Source organism: Vombatus ursinus, unplaced genomic scaffold (genome assembly GCF_900497805.2).
Source record: "Vombatus ursinus unplaced genomic scaffold, bare-nosed wombat genome assembly UNPS02009994.1, whole genome shotgun sequence".
In the NCBI taxonomy this organism is placed as follows: domain Eukaryota; kingdom Metazoa; phylum Chordata; class Mammalia; order Diprotodontia; family Vombatidae; genus Vombatus; species Vombatus ursinus.
In genome coordinates, this window is record NW_020949772.1 from 7,476,867 (window position 1) to 7,495,958 (window position 19,092).

General features: G+C 42.7%; 1 protein-coding gene across 1 annotated transcript in view; it reads right to left on the reverse strand.

The window, feature by feature from the left end:
* WDR66 (WD repeat domain 66) overlaps positions 1–19,092 on the reverse strand; it is an 83,501-nt gene that overhangs the window by 18,330 nt on the left and 46,079 nt on the right. Inside the window, exons 18-19 of the mRNA XM_027853455.1 lie at positions 1,989–2,079; positions 1,633–1,776 (exon numbers count right to left, since the gene is read on the reverse strand). Of these exons, the coding sequence (XP_027709256.1) occupies positions 1,633–1,776; positions 1,989–2,079 (235 nt within the window). The remainder of the gene's footprint in view (positions 1–1,632; positions 1,777–1,988; positions 2,080–19,092) is intronic.

Genomic DNA, 19,092 nt, shown 5'->3' on the forward strand with positions numbered 1-19,092 from the left:
TGTCAGATGCACTCTGTCTAACCCTACCATACTTTGTCTACTGTTTCACTTGGTGATCTCATCACTCCCATGGATTCAATTATCATCTTTATGCTGATGATACCCAGATCTACTTACCAAGCCCTAACTTCCAGACTTGCTTCTCCAACCGCCAACAAGACATCTCCAACAGGATGTGGACATTTTAAACTCAACATGTTCAAAACTGAACTCATCCTTCCCCCCAACCAGGGGTGGGGAATCTATGGCCTTGAGGCCACATGTGTGTAGCCTTCTAGGTCCTTGGGTGCGGCCTTCTGACTGAGCCCAAGGTTTACAAACAAATCTTTTTATGAAGGGGATTTGTTCTGAGAAGTTTGGATTCAGTCAAAGGGCCACACTTGAGGACCTAGAGGGCCACAGGTTCCCCACCCCTGCTGGCCTAAACTCTCCCCTTTCTCTAGATTTCCTACGATTGTCCAGGGCACCACCGTGTTCCCAAGCACCCAGGCCCATAACCTCGGTCTCACCCCCACTGCCTCACCCTCTCATCCCCCTCCGTCCAGTCTCCCTTCCCAACATCTGTCCACAGCCCCTTCCCTCCCCTGCCACCCTCCCTGCCTCGTCACCACGTGACTTCTTTCAAACTTCAGCTCAGGTGCCACCTTCTCAAAGATGCTCCTGGTCCTCCTTAACCTTCGTGCCTTTTCTCTGAGATGCTCTCCAATGTATCCTGTGTGGATCTTATCTGTACGCACTTGTTTTATGTCTCCCAATCAGACTGTGAGTTCCTTGAGAAGAAAGACTGGTTATTTGATTTTTTTTTTCCTCTGTGTCCCCAGAGCTTAGCCAGACAGTGGCACATTAGGCACCGAGTACTTATTGACTTAATTAACAGCTATTTTTCTTTGTTTCAAAGGACAGATTTCAAATCTTGGGGTGGAATATACCTGGGAATGACTGTGATAGTAAAAAGGGAGGCATCAAAAATATCTAATAAATAAACTGAGGCGACTAGGTGGCACAGTGGATAGAGTGCTGGACTTGAAATCGGGAAGACCTGAGTTCAAATATGGCCTCAGACACTAGCTGTGCGACCCTGGGCAAAGCACCTGACCTCTTCTGGCCTGTTTCCTTCTCTGTAAAATGGGGACAATACCAGCACCTTCTTCCCAGAGCTGCTGTGAGGACCAACTGAAATAACATATATAGAGCACTTTGCAGACTTTCAGGACGTATATAAATGATAGTTATTATTATTATTAATTCAGCTACACAGTATGTTTCCTGGAGACATCTCATAGCCAAAGATAAAAACACACCTCCCAGGAGAAATCGACCGTGTTTTCACCTGTTATACCAATTCCTGAGAGTATCTCTCTCTGTTTTTCTCTCCTTCTCTCTCTATTTCTGTCTCTGTCTGTCTCGTCTCTCCTCTCATAATATCACGTTCTTTGTCATGTAAAGTCCTTTTTCAACAATTTGTCTGAACCACCCACAATTGAATTTCCAAATCTATTTTTACAAGAATAAACCTAGGATCCACCCTTTGGCCCACGACCACTGTTTCTCAGAGAATGCAGGATTGGGTTGTTTGACTTTTCTGGTGTAAATGGAATATTCCCTGGTTACTCTCTTTTTCTTTCTACCTACCTGCTCTTCAGATGGATAGAAGCCAATTGCTCTCATTACAAAAGGAAGCTCGCTCAGGGGAATTTGTGTTGACACCTTTCTGGTCTCCATTGTATCAATACCCTGACTACGCAGCTGAGAATAATAAAAATAGTCCTCCAGTTCCTAAGAGGGAATACAAAAGAAACATGACAAATTTAGGCTTCAGGCTGCAATACCCACCAGGCAACACCTCTCCAGTCTTTTGTAGGAAGTATATCTTGTAGGTATTAGGATGAAAAGCTTTAAAAAAAGGCACTGCGGTTCGTTCTGGGTACATTCTTTTTTAACAATCTAAACCGAGGTTGCCAGGAAGTGTTTACTGTGAAGACAATTACCTTGTAGAATTCTCCTTCTCTGCCCCCATCCAGCAGACCATAGAATGGGGTCAGATCTTTACCCCCCAGGAAAACCGCTGCCTCCAGAGCCCTGGAATAACAAAAACATCACTATTAGAGAGCACTCATGCAAGAACAGACTTTAGATGGTAGTCTGCCCAGCGCCAGCAGCTGCTGAGTGATATTAGACAATGAGGCACGATTAAAGTCTTGGTTGGGTTGTTAGGAAAAGGCCCTCGGAGATCAACGCAAAAACTTAAAATTCAGATTCCAGCTCAGCAGCCAGCAGGATGAGAGCGCCACATTTGAAGGCAGAAACCCCAGTTTTGTTACATCCTAGTTATGCAATCTGGGACCAATCCCTCTGAGACTCAGTTTCTTCATTTGTCACATGTGCAGAAAAATACCTATGCTGCTTAAGTCACAGGGCTTTTGTGAGGTTCAAACGAGACAATGATGGTCAAGCACTTGATAAACCAGAGAGCAAAAGGCGGGAGTGTCTATTACGGCACACGCCCAGCACAGGGCTTTGCCCAGAGGAGGTACTTAATACAATGGCGCTAAATGTGAACTTAATTCCTGCGGTGCTCCGGCCCTAACGATGAGGCCAACACTAGAGCTGCCTCTGCACTTCTGTGCCCTCACCCTCCCCAGCCCACATGGGATAGGCAGCCGAGGAAGGTCTATCCAAGCACAGAACTTGCCCCTTTTCACTGGAGAGAAATCCCATGTTCTGAAACCAAAGCCCACAGGGTCCCAGTCACTCATCTTTACAGAGGCAGAAATGGAAGCCCAGAGAGAAGTTGCCTGCCCAAGGTCACACAGCTGGGAAGTAGGAGAGCCAGGGATCTGGGCCTCAGGTCTTTGGCTACAAATCCAGGGCTCCCCGCTCCCCCCAGAAGGCCAGCAGGGCTCCCCACTTCCCCTAGAAGGCCAGCAGGGCTCCCCGCTCTCCCCAGAAGGCCAGCAGGGCTCCCCGCTCCCCCCAGAAGGCCAGCAGGGCTCCCCGCTCCCCCCAGAAGGCCAGCAGGGCTCCCCAATTCCTCTAAAAGGCCAGCAGAACTCCCTGCTCCCCCCAGAAGGCCAGCAGGGCTTTCTTTCCACCATAGGTCAACCCTGAGTTTCAAGGAGGTTGTTTCCAACACAGCCAAAGCTCCCCCAAAGCCACCATCAAATAACAATCACAGTCAAAGAGTAATATCCTTGAGCTTTGGAACACAGGGTCAGAGTTTCTGAGACAGAACATCTGAACAGTATGAAGGCCTGCTTCTCCATAGGCCATGGTGCACAGATAAATAGTGGGGCATTTAATAATAGCTGACAGTTCCATGGTGCTTTATCATTGTTTCCTGAGTGCTTCTCAGGCGGTCTCTCATTCAATGCTCACAACAGCCCTGTAAGGGAGGGCAAGTTGGATCTCCGATCTCACTGATGTGGCTATTCCCTCCAACAAGGCAGATCCCAACCCTCCCAGGCCAGCTCATCTTGACCATGGCCTTTCATGAGTTCACCACAGGGAGGTCCACCCAATGTGCTGGTGGCTATTCTTGAATTCCCTTGACATTGCAAGGACACCAATGGAGCATGGGGGCTTTTAATCGGTTATATTTCCACCTTGCCACCTGGCCTGCCCATCTTGCTCCATCGCACATTTTTTGATGATATCATTTACACCACTTCTTCTCTCTAATCCCTTATTTATAATGCATCATAGACTGCTCACACCCACCATATCTATGGTATGTCTCCACTCTCCTCTGGGTGATCCTCAGTTCCAGTTCTTTGGAGGCTGAAGAGTTCCATGACTTGTAGCAACACATCCACACTGGATGAATAACTGACATTCAAAGATGGCCCTTTGTTTTAGAGGAAAGCTTGGGGTTATTCAAAGAATTCTGCAATTTCCCAAAAGCAATCTAGCCTGCTCTCCTTTTCCAGTTCAACTCTGGGCCAAATTCATTGTCCATTTTCACTGTCTCTCCAAGTGAGATGTACTAATGGAAGGACCCTGTAGTTGGGCTACCACATTTAGATATACGGGCCGCACGCCGACCTTCTGCCAGTCGTGCGCCAGTACCCACTTCTCTTAAAAGAAGTGCACCGCCAGAGTCTTACCCACTCCTGGGTCTTCGGTCCTCAGCCGGATCACCACACAGAGACAAGCCATCGGGAGGCACCAACACCAGAGCTTTATTCAGAGGCCAACACAGCAAACCATCATAGCAAGCCCAAACAGCAAGGCCAGAGCAACAGGGCAGGAGCCAGGGGAGAGCGCACGTATGTGATCTGACCACGCTTGTTCCTAAGTACCTACTTCGCCCCTCCTCCCCAGCCCGCTACTAGCCAATGATTGTAGGGTCAGATACCGGAAGGGGCTGTCTGAGTTTAGCACACCAAGGGGGAGGGAGTGACGTAGGAGGCTAGGATTGGATACAGGAAGGAGGCATCTGGGATTGACGCATAGACAAGAGTACGTGACCTAGGAAGTCAGACTCAGGAGGGGACTGGGTCAGTGCTGCACAAAGGGACCCGGAGGTCAGGAAGGTCACAAGAGGCATCTGGGGATGACGTTGCATATAGGGAGGGGACTAAGCAGAGGGAACTCAGTCCTCTGCCATCCCACTCCCACGTGGCACCGCCCCTTGCCTCAGGAGCTCAGGCTCGGCTACTTCCTTGCACCCAGCTTATCTCATAGCACTGCCCAATTGCCTCAGGGCTTCTCCGTATCCAGCCCATCCCAGTACACACGACTCTGCCTACCACAGTCCCTGCCTCGACTTCCAAAATACCCAGATCTCACCTTACCCTTGCCATAGCACCCAACCTGGTAGCTGCCAACATCAGACAGTCCCTCACATTTAGACACTAACATCATGGTCTCATATGTATCTGGGCATTGCCTCAGACAAACTGAGACCTGGGAAAGACCATAGCTCCTCACTGCATCCAGGGCCATCTCCAGTCATCCTGATCTGTATCTTGCCACTGAACCCAGATGGCTCCAGAGGAGAGAGTGAGGCTGGTGACTTTGCATAGCCCTGCCTCACTTAAATCCAATTCACCTGCAAGTCATGACATCACCTTCCCGATGTCATGGTCCTCTTCAAGAATGAAGGACAAACAATGACAACAAATCAGTTGGACTACCACATTTAGACACCAACATCATGATCTCAGATGTATTTATAGAGGAAATGGAAATGGCACAAGAGAAAACAAGAAAGGGAAAAGCACCTGGACATGACCACGTATTTGCAGAGGAAATCTGCGCTGGAGGTAGTGCCCTTCTGAGTGTGATGAGTGACTGATCTCAAGGGCAGTGAAGGAAGAGGAGACGCCAAAGGCATGGGAAAAGCCTGGGTCTTATTACTACCAACAAAAGGGGACCTAGGGAATACCAATAGCTATCACCAGCCCATAGGAAATACCACGATATGATCACATACACACACTGAGATGTCTTTGATAAGAGCATTTGCAGGAAACAGGCAGGCTTTCACAAATGATACTTCACAGCAAAATTCCGTCGATCAAATCACATCTTTACTATCCTACTATTAGCTGAAAGATAGTAGGGAATACAAGCTCCCTCTGGCTTATTGTTTATTGACTATAAAAAAGCACTAGATTCAGTAGAATAAAGTGATGTCTTAAAGGCTCACCTCCAATCAGGTTTTGCCATTCATGTGGCATATGATTACTGAAAGGCCTAACAACTGAAATAATTTTGTTCAGCAATCTTCTGGTCACTGACATCAAGTGAGGTATGAAACGGGGAGATATGTGCTTGCCAAAGGTGTTTGTCACTGACATGTAGATCTATGGGAGTCCACGTTGAAGAGGAAATTGAAGTTTCTTACCCTTTGTTTTGTCCTGGACCCCTTTGGCTGTCTGATGAAGCCTATGGCTCCTTTCTCTGAATTATGTTTTTAAGTGCATAAAACAAAATACATAGGATTACGAAGGAAACCAATTATACTGAAATGCAGTTATCTAGAAACCTTTGCATTAAGATTAGGGAAGAAGCAAGATGCCCATTATCACTATTATTATTCAATATTGTACTAGAAATGTGAGGTATAACAAGAATAGAAAAAGAAATAGAAGGAATGAACATAGGTAACAAGGAAACAGAACTATCACTTCTTGCAGGTGATATGATGGGTCACTTAGAGAATCCCAGAGAGTCAACTAAAAAAACTGTGAAACAACTAACAATTTTAGCAAAGCTGCAGGATATAAATCTACCTGCCAAGACACACACAAGAACTTTATAAGCACAATTACAAAACACTTTTCACACAAATACAGATCTAAACAAATGGAGAAACATTATTTGCTCTTGGGGTAGGCCAATATAATAAAAATGACAATTCTACCTAAATTAATTCATTCAGTGCCATACCCATCAAACTACCAAAGAGTTATTTTACAGAGTCAAAAAAAATAATAACAAAATTTACATGGAAGAATTAAAGGTCAAGAATATCAAGGAAATTGATGAAAAAAAGCAAAGGAAGGCAGCCTAGTACTATATCTCAAATATACTACAAAGCAGTAATCATCAAATCAATCTGGTACTGGATAAGAAATAGACTGGTTGATGAATGGAATTGATTAGGTACACAATATATAAAACCAAATGACCACAGTAACCTCGTGTTTGATAAACCCAAAGATCCCAGCTACTGGGGCAAGAATTCGCTATTTGACAAAAACTGGAAAGCAGTCTGGCAGAAATTAGGTATAAACCAGCATCTCACACTGTATACCAAGAGAAGCAAAAAACAGGCATGTGAATTAGACATAAAAGGTGATATCACAAGCAAATTAGGGGGTCATGGAAAAAACTACCTGTCAGATTGATATAGAGGGATCATGGGAGGTAAGATGAATAATTTTTATTACATTAAATTAAAAAGTTTTGCAGAAACAAAATCAATGCAGCCAGAAATAGAAGGAAAGCAAGAAAATAGAGAAAAACAATTTTATGAGAAGTTTCTTTGATAAAGGTCTCATTTCTCAAATACAGAGAGAACTAAGGCAAATTTATAAAAATAAGAGCCATTCCCCAATTAATAATCAAAGGATATGAACAGGCAGTTTTCAGAAGAAGAAACCAAAACTACCAATAGTCACATGAAAAAAATGCTCTAAATAACTAATAAGTGGAGAAATGTATATCAAAACAACTCTGAAATACCACCTCCTACACATCAGATTGGCTAACACGATAGAAAAGATAAACGACAAATGCTAGAAGGGATATAGGGAAATAAGTACACTAATGTACTATTGGTACATTAATAATTTCACTATTGGTAGAATTGTGAACTGGTCCCACCATTCTGGAAAATAATTGGGAACTATGCCCAAAGGGCTATAAAACTGCATACCCTTTGATTGAGCAATACTACTGCTAGGTCTCTATCCCAAAGAGACAAAGAAAAAGGAAAAGGACTCACATGTACAAAAATATTTATAGCAGCTCTTTTTCTGGGGGGAAACTGAGGGGATGTCCATCAGTTGGGAAATGGCTAAACAACAGATAGCATTTATGATGGAATCTACGGTTCTTTAAGGAATGACGAGCAGGATGGTTTCAGAAAAACCTCAGAAGACTTGTATGAACTGATGCAAAGTGAAGTGAGAAGAACCAGGAGAATGTTGTACACACAACAGCAACATTGTGAGGATGATCAGCTGTGAAAGACTTAGTTACTAGGAACAGCTAGATGATACAGTGGAAAGAGCACTGGCCCTGAAGTCAGGAGGACCTGAGTTCAAACCTGGCCTCAGATCAAACACTTGACACTTACTAGCTGTGTGACCTTGAACAAGTCACTTAACCCCAACTGCCTAAAAAGGAAAAAAAAAAAGACTTAGTTACTCTGATCAAGACAACGATCCAAGACAATTCCAAAGGACTCATGATGAAAAATGTTATCCATCTCCAGAGAGAGAACGGATGGACTCTGAGTGCAGATGGAGACCTAACTTTTTTACTTTCTTTATTTTTCTGGGATTTTTCATGCATTTTCTTTTGTAACATGGCTAATATGAAAATATGGTTCACATGATTTCACAATTATAATTGATATCATATTGCTTGCCTTCTCAAGGGGTGGGAAAGGGAAGAGAGGAAGAGAATTTTGGAGCCCAAAATTTTAAAAGCATATGTTTTTCTATTTTAATATATGATTGCAAGGATTAATTTCCTCCTGTGGACTGCTTTATCTGCATCTTAGAAATTTCAGTATGTTGTTTCATTATTATAATTTTCTTTTACATAGTTACTGTTTCCATGATTTGTTGTCCCATTCATTAAGATTTAATTGTTAAATCTCCATTGGGGTCTGTATCTTTTGCTTGTGGTCCCTAAACCAATTTCTATTTTTATTGCATTACGGTCTTTAAAGGATGTATTGACTATTTTTGGCTTTTTATATTTGTTTGCAATTTTCTCTGAGCCCTAGTATATGGTCAATTTTTGGTGCACATGGTGCAGATAAATTTATTGATTTTTTTGCTGTCCCACTTAGGACATGCCATAAATCTTTTAATTCTACTTTTCTAGTTTTTTTTTCTCTATTTACTTTCAATTTCTTATTTTCCCTTTTATCTTTCTGTTAGACTTATGCACAACTGAAGTCTTCTGTCAATACTGTGTCACTGTCATTGTCTTCAGATATTGGCTTTATGAAATTGGAGCATTTAAGTTTATTACTGATATTGGTTTGTTGTCTATGGTTCCTGTGGTGGATGAAAGATGAAATGAATAAGGAAGCTTGAACTTTTGCTTCCTTAGTCATTTCATCTTTCATCTGCCACCTTCCTTTCAGCACAATAGTTTCCTTGTTTATCCTTTTTATTTTTTTTTGTGTCTTTTTTATTTTTTGAATGACTTTTTTATTTTATCTGATATCACGACAGCAACTCCTGCTTTTTAAAATTCATTTGATGCATAGTAAATTTTTTCCCATCCACTGTTTTATTTTTTGTACTTCTCTGTTTTCTAAAATATTTCTTGTAAGCAACAGATTGCAGAGTTTTGTTTTCTTATCCAATCTGTCACTCTTTTTCATTTTGTTGGATAGTTTAATCCATTCACATCTAAAGGTTTATAAGAGTTAGGTTTATATTTTCCTCCATCTGTCCCTAAAATCATTTTTTTCCCCAAGCTCTCATCCCCACCTTCTGCTGTAAACACAGTATTATGTTTCTTCAGTCACTTTACGTCAATCTTTTTTTTAGATGGCACCACCTAATCCAGTACAAGGTCCACATCTCACTTCATCCATAAGACCATGCATCAGTGGAGCCCCCCCCCCACAATCTTTTCTCCCTTCTCACCCACTCCTCCGGAGGCTCTTTTCTTTCTGAGACCACGGAGGTCACCTGCTCCTCACTGAGAGCCCTCGATTTGACTGTGGTGCATCACTCCCTCCTCTCCATCCCCTGCTCCCCTCCCCTCCCTTTCACATACCCTCCCATGCTGTGCTGCAGTCCCACAAAGGAAGCATTTTCCTGCAGGCAGAGTGTTGCCAGGTTCCTCCCACAATGCCCCATCTGCCTCTTCACTCTCACCTCTACCAGATTTCCACCTTCACCTCTGTCTCCTTGTGGACATTTAGAAAGAAGTCTCTTACTGGTCTTTCTCTTGTCACTCTGTTGCTTATTACTGTCTGCATTTATTCACTCCTCCTACCTTCTTGTTGTTTGGGGTGTCTGAGAAACAAATAATCTCTTCAGTCCTAGTTTTCTTTCTAAAAATGTATTGAACTCTTCTGTATTACTGAACATCCACATCTTCTGTCCGCGTGGTTAAGCCCAGATTTGCAGGCTAGGTCACCCTGGACTGTATTCTGTGCTAAAATGCTCTTAGGAACATATTATTCCATTCCCTCCCTCCTCCTTCTTCTAGTGGGTACAGAATAGCCTTGCATTATTCAAATGCCTTTTCCTTCGTATTAGAAGGTTTTTGTCCTGATGGTTTTCAGAACTTGTTGTTTCTGAATTAAATTGTTAAATTTAACCACTAGGTATTTTGGAGTTTACAGCCTTGGATTTTTTTTTTTTTCTGGAGGCAATCTGTGAATTCTTTCCACTGGAATTTCATTTTCTATGTTGGGAAGTTCTGGGCAGTTCTGTTATGCTCTTTACCACGGCTCTAAGGGTGTTTTTGTTTTGTTCTGTTTTTTGTCCTGTCATGTTCTTCTGGGAGACCTATGATTCTGAGGTTGTCTCTACGCATCCTGTCTTCAAGATGCCCAGGTTCTGCTTGCACAGTAAACACATTTTCTTTTAATGTTCTTGTTTTTTTGCTCTTCTTCCTCTGGATAGTCCTTCATGTCTGTGTGATTCCCAATCTGCTGTTCTCTTGTTTGTTTCTTTGGTGAGGCTTGCCGTTGCAGATTCAAGTCTTTCTATTCCGCTCATTGTTTCTGCTGTGCAGGACAGAAATTCTGTGCTCATAGCTCTCATTTCTCTTTTAAATCACTCAGGGATAACATGTTGCAGTTCCACGTTCTCCTCAAATTCCACAGGGTCCTTTGTCTCTTCAAGTGTGGATCATTTTCCTTCATTCTGCAGTATTTATTCATAGATGCATGAACTCATTTACTAGATTCAGAGGCCTTATTTCCTTCTGTTATCACTGTTTTTCCTGTTGTTTTATTTGTTTGTGTTCAAGGTCTTCACAATTTCTTATTCCTAAAATCTTTGGTACGTTTGATCTTCTTCTCTCCCCCTCCTCCTCCCCCAACCTTATTTTCTTTATCATTCACTTACTGACTCCCTCCCCTCTGACTGTGGTTTCCTTAGGCGTTGGATCTCAAAGCATCTCAGCCTTCACCCACACTGGGTAATTCATGGTTCACCAGTCTATGTCTCCTCTTCAACTGACTTTTGGGGGTTAGAATTAGCCCCAGCTGGATGCTGGGCTCTTTCCCTCAAGCTTCATGGAGTGTTGCACAGCCGCCTACTTCCATGGTGTCCTGTCCCATTCCCTCTGTTCTGTAGTTCTCTGGCCTGCTACCAGCAGTTCAGAGCTTTGCATTGTGGTTGGTGTCTTCTGCAGCCCCTAGCAGGCTTCTGCTCTTGAAGAGCTGTCCCCAAGCTGGCTGTCAAGGCCTAAGCAAACTTCCACAGCCTGGAGCAAGGTTCTCTACAGCACTAGGGAGCAGGTAAGGGGCTGCAGGGGTGGGTTCTGATGTAAACTTTTGTTGTGTCCTTAGGACTGTTAGTGTAGCCTCAATGCTGGTAGCATAGGAGGTGGGAGAAGAATGCTCAGTGAGCTCAAGGTCAGTGAACTTCAGGCCCTGGGTTTTGGAGCTGGGTTGTGTGTTTTTTAACCTTCTTTTGGATTCTGGGTATCCTAGGTCATGGAAACAGCTGAAGTTGTGTTATCTTTGGTGCATAATTTCTGTTTTGGAGAGGTCTGAGAATTTGTGGGGATTGGAGAAAATGTCCAGTTTGCCATATTATTACTTATGTAATAAGGTTACTTATGTAACCCAGAAATTAGGTAGATTCTTTTCTACTTTTTTTTTTTTTGGGCTAGGCAATCGAGTTAAGTGACTTGTCCAGGGTCACACAGCTAGTAAGTATTATGTGTCAGAGGCCAGATTTGAACTCAGGTCCTCCTGAATCTAGGACCAGTGCTCTATCCACTGTACCACCTAGCTGCTCCAGGTAGATTATCTTCAAGAGTCACTGTGGCCAAAAAAATTATCACCCTATGACCAAACAAACGTGATGAATTTCTCCAAACTCATATTAGTCTTACTGTCTTCACTACAGACACATTATCCGTAGCTGGATCTATGTTAAAAAACTCAACTGCTAGGCCCCTACTGGAAACAAGGGTCACCATAAGGATTCACTGGAGTAGCACTTTAGTGAAAGATCTTGGAAAACACTGTGAAATTAACTGTTTTGCACCCGAACCCTTGTGAGTTCTTGAACATCTTCATCATCTTACACATCCTTTCCACAAAGCCCTGCTCCAATGGCTCATTGTGGCATGGAAGCGTTCCTGGCTTCTCAAAAGCTGTCATTTAAGTATAGTCTCCTGTACATTCTAGCATACTTCAATAGGCATTTTCTCTGGCTGTCCATCATGCCTGGAACACTCTCCCTCCTCAACTCCACCTACTGACTTCTCTGGCTTCCTTTAAATCCTAAGTAAACTCCCACCTTTTTTTTTGTTTTGTTTTGTTTTAGGCAATTGGGGTTAAGTGACTTGCCCAGGGTCACACAAGCTAGTGTCGAGTGTTTAGTCTGAAGTCGGATTTGAACTCAGGTTCTCCTGACTCCAGGGCCAGTACTCTATCCACTGTGCCACCTAGCTGCCCCTAAACTCCCACCTTTTACAGGACACCTTTTCCAATTTCTCTTAATTCTAGTGCCTTCTCTTTGTTAATTACTTCCTATTTATCTGTATATAGCTTGGTTGTATGTTTTTGCTTGCATGTTATCTCTCCTATTAGATTGTGAGCTCCTTGAAGGCAGAGAATGTCTTTTGCCTCTTTTTGTATCCCCAATTCTTAGCAGAGTGCCTGGCACATAGAAGGTACTTAATAAATGTTTATTGATTGATTGATTGATTGGAATAGCTTTGAGTATGGGCCCAGAAAAAGATGACATCTGCTTTCCAAGGACCACCCTAGCCAATGATAGGGAGAATCATTGCCAGTAGGCTGGCCAGCTGGTAATTACTAGTCCTCAGTCTTGTGAGGTTCCCTTTCACCTCTGCAGTGATGGCGGGTGAGTAGTAGAAGATGAGGCAGAGGGTATTAATAATCACAAAGCTTTCAGACCACCTATAAATATTAACTTAGCTGCTGGTGCATAAAATACGAGAACCTTGTCCGAAGACTAATAGTGGACACTGAAGAACTAAACTGTACCAACCTTGACATTCTTGCTATAATGAAACTGGAAGGTATATACAAGTTGTGGTTAAATGGAAAGTCGGCTCATAGATTTTCCTTGGAGAAGCAAATAAAGGAGTTGAGGAAATTGGTTTCTGTCATGCATCCAAAGGCAATGAGATACATTATTAAATCAGACATTTGATCATTTCATATTGCAATGCTCAAGATGAGATTTTGCAACCACATAACCAGGCCACCATGAAAATAATTACAGTTTATGTGCCACCATCTGTTGTAAAGGAAGAAGAAGTAAAGAAATTCTAGGAAGGACTCAACAATCAGCACAGACTCTGATATATGATGATTTCAATGCAAAGGTGGGCAGAGGTGAAGACGACAAAAATGCTTGGAAAGTTTTTTGAGTATAGAATGAGAGAAGCCAAAGACTTGTAGTTCACACGAGGCCATGTCGAATGAGGATCAGTTGAATAAGTGAAGACGCTAAGGGAGCATGGTAACTATCTTCAAGTATTTGAAGGGCTGTTGTGTGGAGGAGGAAGGAGACATGTTCTGTTCGGTCCGAGAGGACAGAACCAGCCAGTTCAGGCTGGATCTCATGAAGACCTTCCTAACCATCATAGCTGTCCAAAATTGGAATAGGCTGCCTTGGGACATGGTAGGTCCCCCTCCTTGCAGATCTTCAAGAGAGGCCGGATGGCTATGTGTCTGGTAATGTTCTAGCAGAAATTCCTTCCAGGTGTGGGTCAGAGCAGATGGTCTAAGACCATTTGCACTCCTCAAACTCTGTGAATCCTCAATGATAAGGAATAGATGGAGTCCTAGTAATACTATGAAATGCATCAGGCCTAGTAACAGACTTCATATATCTTCATACATTTCTCTAAATTCTTTATATTTACCACTCCTACTTCTTTTTCATTATGTCTCTTGATGTTCTTGACCCTTCAGTCTTCCAAATGAGTTCTGCCATTATTTTGACTCATTTTATTCCTTTCGTAATTTGATTGGTGTTTAGCGCTAAATCTGCAGTACAACTCAGATACTGTCATTACTTTTTGCTAAATTGGCAAAGCCCAACTTTCCAGTTATTTTTTAATCTATCAATATATAATATATCTACATATGTATATATATAACATATTGGTATATTTAATATTATATATATAAACATATATGTATTATAGATTTTTATAAATAAAATTTTTCTTCATATAAAATTATTTTGTAGCTGTATTTCTACAAGTCTTATGTGTGTCTGGGTAGCTTATTTCAGATATTGAATGCATTTTATTTTGACTCCTACATTTTGTATCTGAAGCTCTTTTAAAAAAAAAAACAACTTAAGTATGAGACATTACATTTAGCCCTATTCAATTTCATCTGATAAATTTGACCCAATTCTCTAGTCTGTCAAGATCTTTTGGGATCCTAACTCTGTCATACAACATGTTAGCTATCTTTCCCAAATCTGTGTCATATGCAAGTCTGATAATTCCTTCATCTAGATCACTGATATAAATAGCATATAGGGGGTCTCTACTGGAGACCATTCATGGCTATGATGGGTCTGGCCCTTCAACCAGACTCCTGTATCCACCGAAATGTATTCTATTATAGTCCATATTTCTCTATCTCAGTCACAAGAAGAACATAAGAGACCTTATTAAATGCATTACAAAAGAGAGAGGATTCAGTTACCCTTAATGAGTTCAAATCACTATACCCTAATGTACTATAGCCTTCAGGTGACATCAGACTGGCTAACATGACAAAGCAAGAAAATGATAAATGTTGGAGAAGATGTGGGAAAATTGGAACACTAATACATTGTTGGTAGAGTTGTCAACTGATCCAATCATTCTGGAGAGCAATTTGAAACTATGCCCAAAGGGCTACAAAACTGTGCATACCCTCTGATCCGGCAATACCACTACTAGGTCTGTATCCCAAAGAGATCATAAAAAAGGGAAAAGGACCCACATGTACAAAAGTATTTATAGCAGTTCTTTTTGTGGTGGCAAAGAATTGGAAACTGAGGGGATGCCCATCCTTTGGGGAATGGCTGAACAAGTTGTGGGATATGTATGTAATGGAATACAATTGTTCCATAAGAAATGATGAGCAGACAGATTTCAGAAAAACCTGGAAAGACTTACACGAACTGACGATAAGTGAAGTGAGCAGAACCAGGAGAACATTGTACACAGTAACAGCAACACTGTGTGATGACTAACTTCGATGGATTCTTCTCGGCAATGCAAGGATCTAAGATAATTCCAAAAGATTCATGATGGAAAATGCTATCCATATCCATAGGAAGAACGATGGAGTCTGAACGCAGACGAGAGCATATTATTTTCTCTTTTTTGTTGTTTTTTCTTTCTCATGGTTTTTTCCTTTTGTTCTGATTCTTCTTTCACAACATGACTAATGTGGAAATAGGTTTAACATGACTGTACACGTATAGCCTATATCAGATTGCTTGTCATCTTGGGGAGGGGAGAGAGAAGGGAGTGAGGTGGAAAAATCTGGAATTCAAAGTCTAATAAAAGTGAATGCTGAAAACTAAAAACAAATTAAAAATTGGAAGCCAAACAGAATTGTTTGGGAGCCATTGGAGGGATTGAATAGGGGGATGACATGGTCAGACTTGTGCTTTAGGAAGATCGATGAGACAGCTGAGGTGATGAAGTCCTGGACCAAGGTGGTGGCAGTGTCAGAGAAGAGGGCATGAAAGAGAGGTGTTGTGAAGGTAGATTCTTTATGGGGGATGAGAGAGAAAGAAGAGGTGAGACTGAGTGACTAAGAGGACGGTGGGATCCTTAAAACAATCTAGGTGAACTGTCATTACACTGTTCTTGGATCTGCTTGTCTAGTAACCCTGTCTAAAAAGAAAATCAAGTCATTCTGGCAGGACCTTTTCTTGACAAAACCCTGCTGGCACTTTGAGATTGTTTCTTTTTCCAGAGGTTTACTGAACATCCCTTTAATGAAACATTCTAGAATTTTGCCAGGAATTCATATTAAAATCACTAATCTATAATTTGAAGATTCCAACTTTTTCCCTTTTTGGAAACTTAGCACACATTTGCCCTTTCGCAGTGCTATGGCACCTCTCTCCTTGTCTCTACAATCTTTCAAACATCACTGAAATTGTCTCTTGGCCACCATATGGACCAGGTCTTCCAGCAATCTGGGCTATAGTACGTTAGGGTATAGTGATTTGAAGTCATTAAGGGTAACTGAATCCTCTCTTAAAATCTCCCTAGCTTTCTTGGGTTTCCATTTTCGTTCTGTCTTTTCCAGTCCAAAGGTCATTCTCAAGTCTCCTTTGCTGGATTACTCACTCAGGTCATGCCTGTTAGTTGTGGGTATTCCCCCAAGACTCTGCCCTCTGCTCTTCTCCCTCTATACTATTTCACTCGGCGATCTCATCAGCTCCCATGGTTTCAGCTACTATCTCAATGCAAATGATGCTCAGGTCTATTTAAACCTGACCTTCTCTCCTGACCTCCTCTCACATCTCCAACTGCCTATTGGGCACTTAAAACCGTATCATCTTGTAGAAATCGTAAGCTCAATATTTTTCAAAACTGCACTCGTTATCTTCCTGACAGAGAACTCCCCATTCCTGAAAGGATCCCACCGTCCTCTCAGTCACTCAGTCTCACCTCTTCTTTCTCTCTCATCCCCCATAAAGAATCTACCTTCACAACACCTCTCTTTCATGCCCTCTTCTCTGACACTGCCACCACCTTGGTCCAGGACTTCATCACCTCAGCTGTCACATCGATCTTCCTAAAGCACAAGTCTGACCATGTCATCCCCCTATTCAATCCCTCCAATGGCTCCCAAACAATCCTGTCTGGCTTCCAAGCCCTCTATAACCTAGCCCCTTCCTAGATTTCCAAGTCTTTTGTTCCTTACACCTTCTCTGTACTCTGATCCAGAGCCACCGGCCTTCTTACTGTACCTCACACTGGACACTTGGTTCCTGGACTCCAGGTGTTTTCTCTGGCTGTACCCCCCACCCTCACCCCAGCCCCCAGCCCTGTCTGGAAGGCTCTCCTTCTTCATCTCCACCTCCTGGCTTCCCTGGCTTCCTTCAAGTTTCAGCTAAAATCTTACTTTCTGCAAGAAGACTTTGCCCAGCCTCCCTCATGCTAGTGAATTCGATGCATCCAAAACAGAACTCGTGATGTTTCTTCCCAACCCCTCCCCTCTCTAAACTTAAGGTCACTACCATCCTCCCAGACCCATAACCTTGGTGTCATCCTTGACTCCTCATTCTTACTCACCCCTCACATCCAATCTGTTGACAAATCTTGTTGTTTCTGCCTTCCCAACGCCTCTCCACAACCACCACCCGAGCGCAGGCCTGTGTGATGATCTAATTGATCTCCCTGCCTCCATTCCCTCCCCACTCCAATCCAGCCTTCACTTGTGCTGTCACAATTATTTTTCTAAAGTGCAGGTCTGACCATGGCCCCAACTCAATGAGCTCGAGTGGTTCCCGATGGCTTCCAGGATTATATCTGATGTTCTCTGGTGTTTCAAACTCCTTTCCGGTCCAGTGTGCTTAAACCTTATCCATGCATTGCATGGTCCAGCTACACTGACCTCCTGGTAGTTCCTCTAACAGCACAGTTTCTCTCCAGCCTCCACACCTTCGCACTATGTGCCCCCCATGCCTGGAATGCCCTCCCTCTTCATCTCTGCCTCTGTTTCCCTGGTTTCCTTCAAGGCTCAGCCCAAATCCCATCTTCTATGGGAGGCCTTTGCTGATCCCTCTAGCTGCTGACGCCTCCCTTTCCAGATTGCCTTTATCTACTCTGCAGTTATCTACGCACCTATTCACGTGTTGTCTCCCCCATCCAAATGCATGCTCCTTGAGAACAAAGAGTGTTTTCTGTCTTTCTTTATATCCACAGTGCTGCCACACAGTATGCTCTTAATAAATGACCACTGGTTGCTGACTGACTTTATCCAACGCCTCTATTTCCTCTTTTTCTCCTGGGGGTTTGGTTGCCTCTGTTTATGCTTCTCCTGATCACCACCAAAATGCTTTCTGTCCTTTCTCCCCTCAGATCCTGCGTGTCCCCACATCCGGTGCTCCTCCCTGTCCTGCCTTTCCCTATTCTGTACCTTTCAGCTGCTTCACCCTCGCAGAGTGGTGCTCCGGTCACGGGTCCCACTCCACTGAGTCTCCAGGAGTCTGTACCAGGTCAGACTCCAGTCTCCACATGGGTTCCTCTTGATTGCTACCCACCCTTTGTACATTTAAGCTCAGAGGGGCTTGATTTTGGGTTCTTTTCTTGGGTTTTGTCACCTATAAGTTGCTGGCTGGCCCCACTGCTATCCTTGTGCTTTCTGGATATAAATAGGCAGTTGTTTCTTTCTTTCCCCTTCCTCTTCAGTTCATAGCCTGTTGATTTGGATCTAGAAGGATGGGTTTGATTGTTTTGGGTTTTTTGCTTCCTTTTTATTACTCAAATGTTGAACATATTAAGAGACCAAAGCTAACTTCCAAGTGCTAATTAATTAATAAAGGACCTCTGTCACACAAATCAAATTAAACTAAAATTTTATCCTGTTGGGATCCCCTCTGATCATCGTGAAGAGATGTGCATCAGTGGTTTTACTTCTTCAAACTTTGACCCTCTCGCCCTCAGATATTGAGGTGGGGGGTGGGGACTGTGCTCTCTCACTAGAGCCTCCAGAAGTCCAACTTTAAAGAAGCTACATTTCTAGGGAAAGGAAAACAGCTGTTATTCAGAGGATTCCTCTATTACAGCACCCTACCATATCACAGCACCTACAGCCAGAAGTGACTTCAAGCATCACCCAGGCCAGAGTTTCTTAACTTTTTTTTGTTCCCTGAACCCCTTTGGCAATCATTCTGGTGAAACTCATGGACCCCTTCTCAGAGTCATGTTTTTAAATGCATATAATAAACTACATAGGATTGCAAAGGAAACCCATTATATTAAAATACATTTACCAAATATCAACATCATCATTCAGAATTTATTAAGCACTAGGTGACAGACACAGGGTTATTTTAAGGATTCAAAGAAAGGCAAAAACAGGGCCCTGCTTTTAAGGTGCTTACAGCAGGACTGGGGAGTAAACATGCAAACAACTATGTACATATGAGATATTTACAATGTAAATAAATGAGCAGTAATCTCCGAGGGAAGGCACCG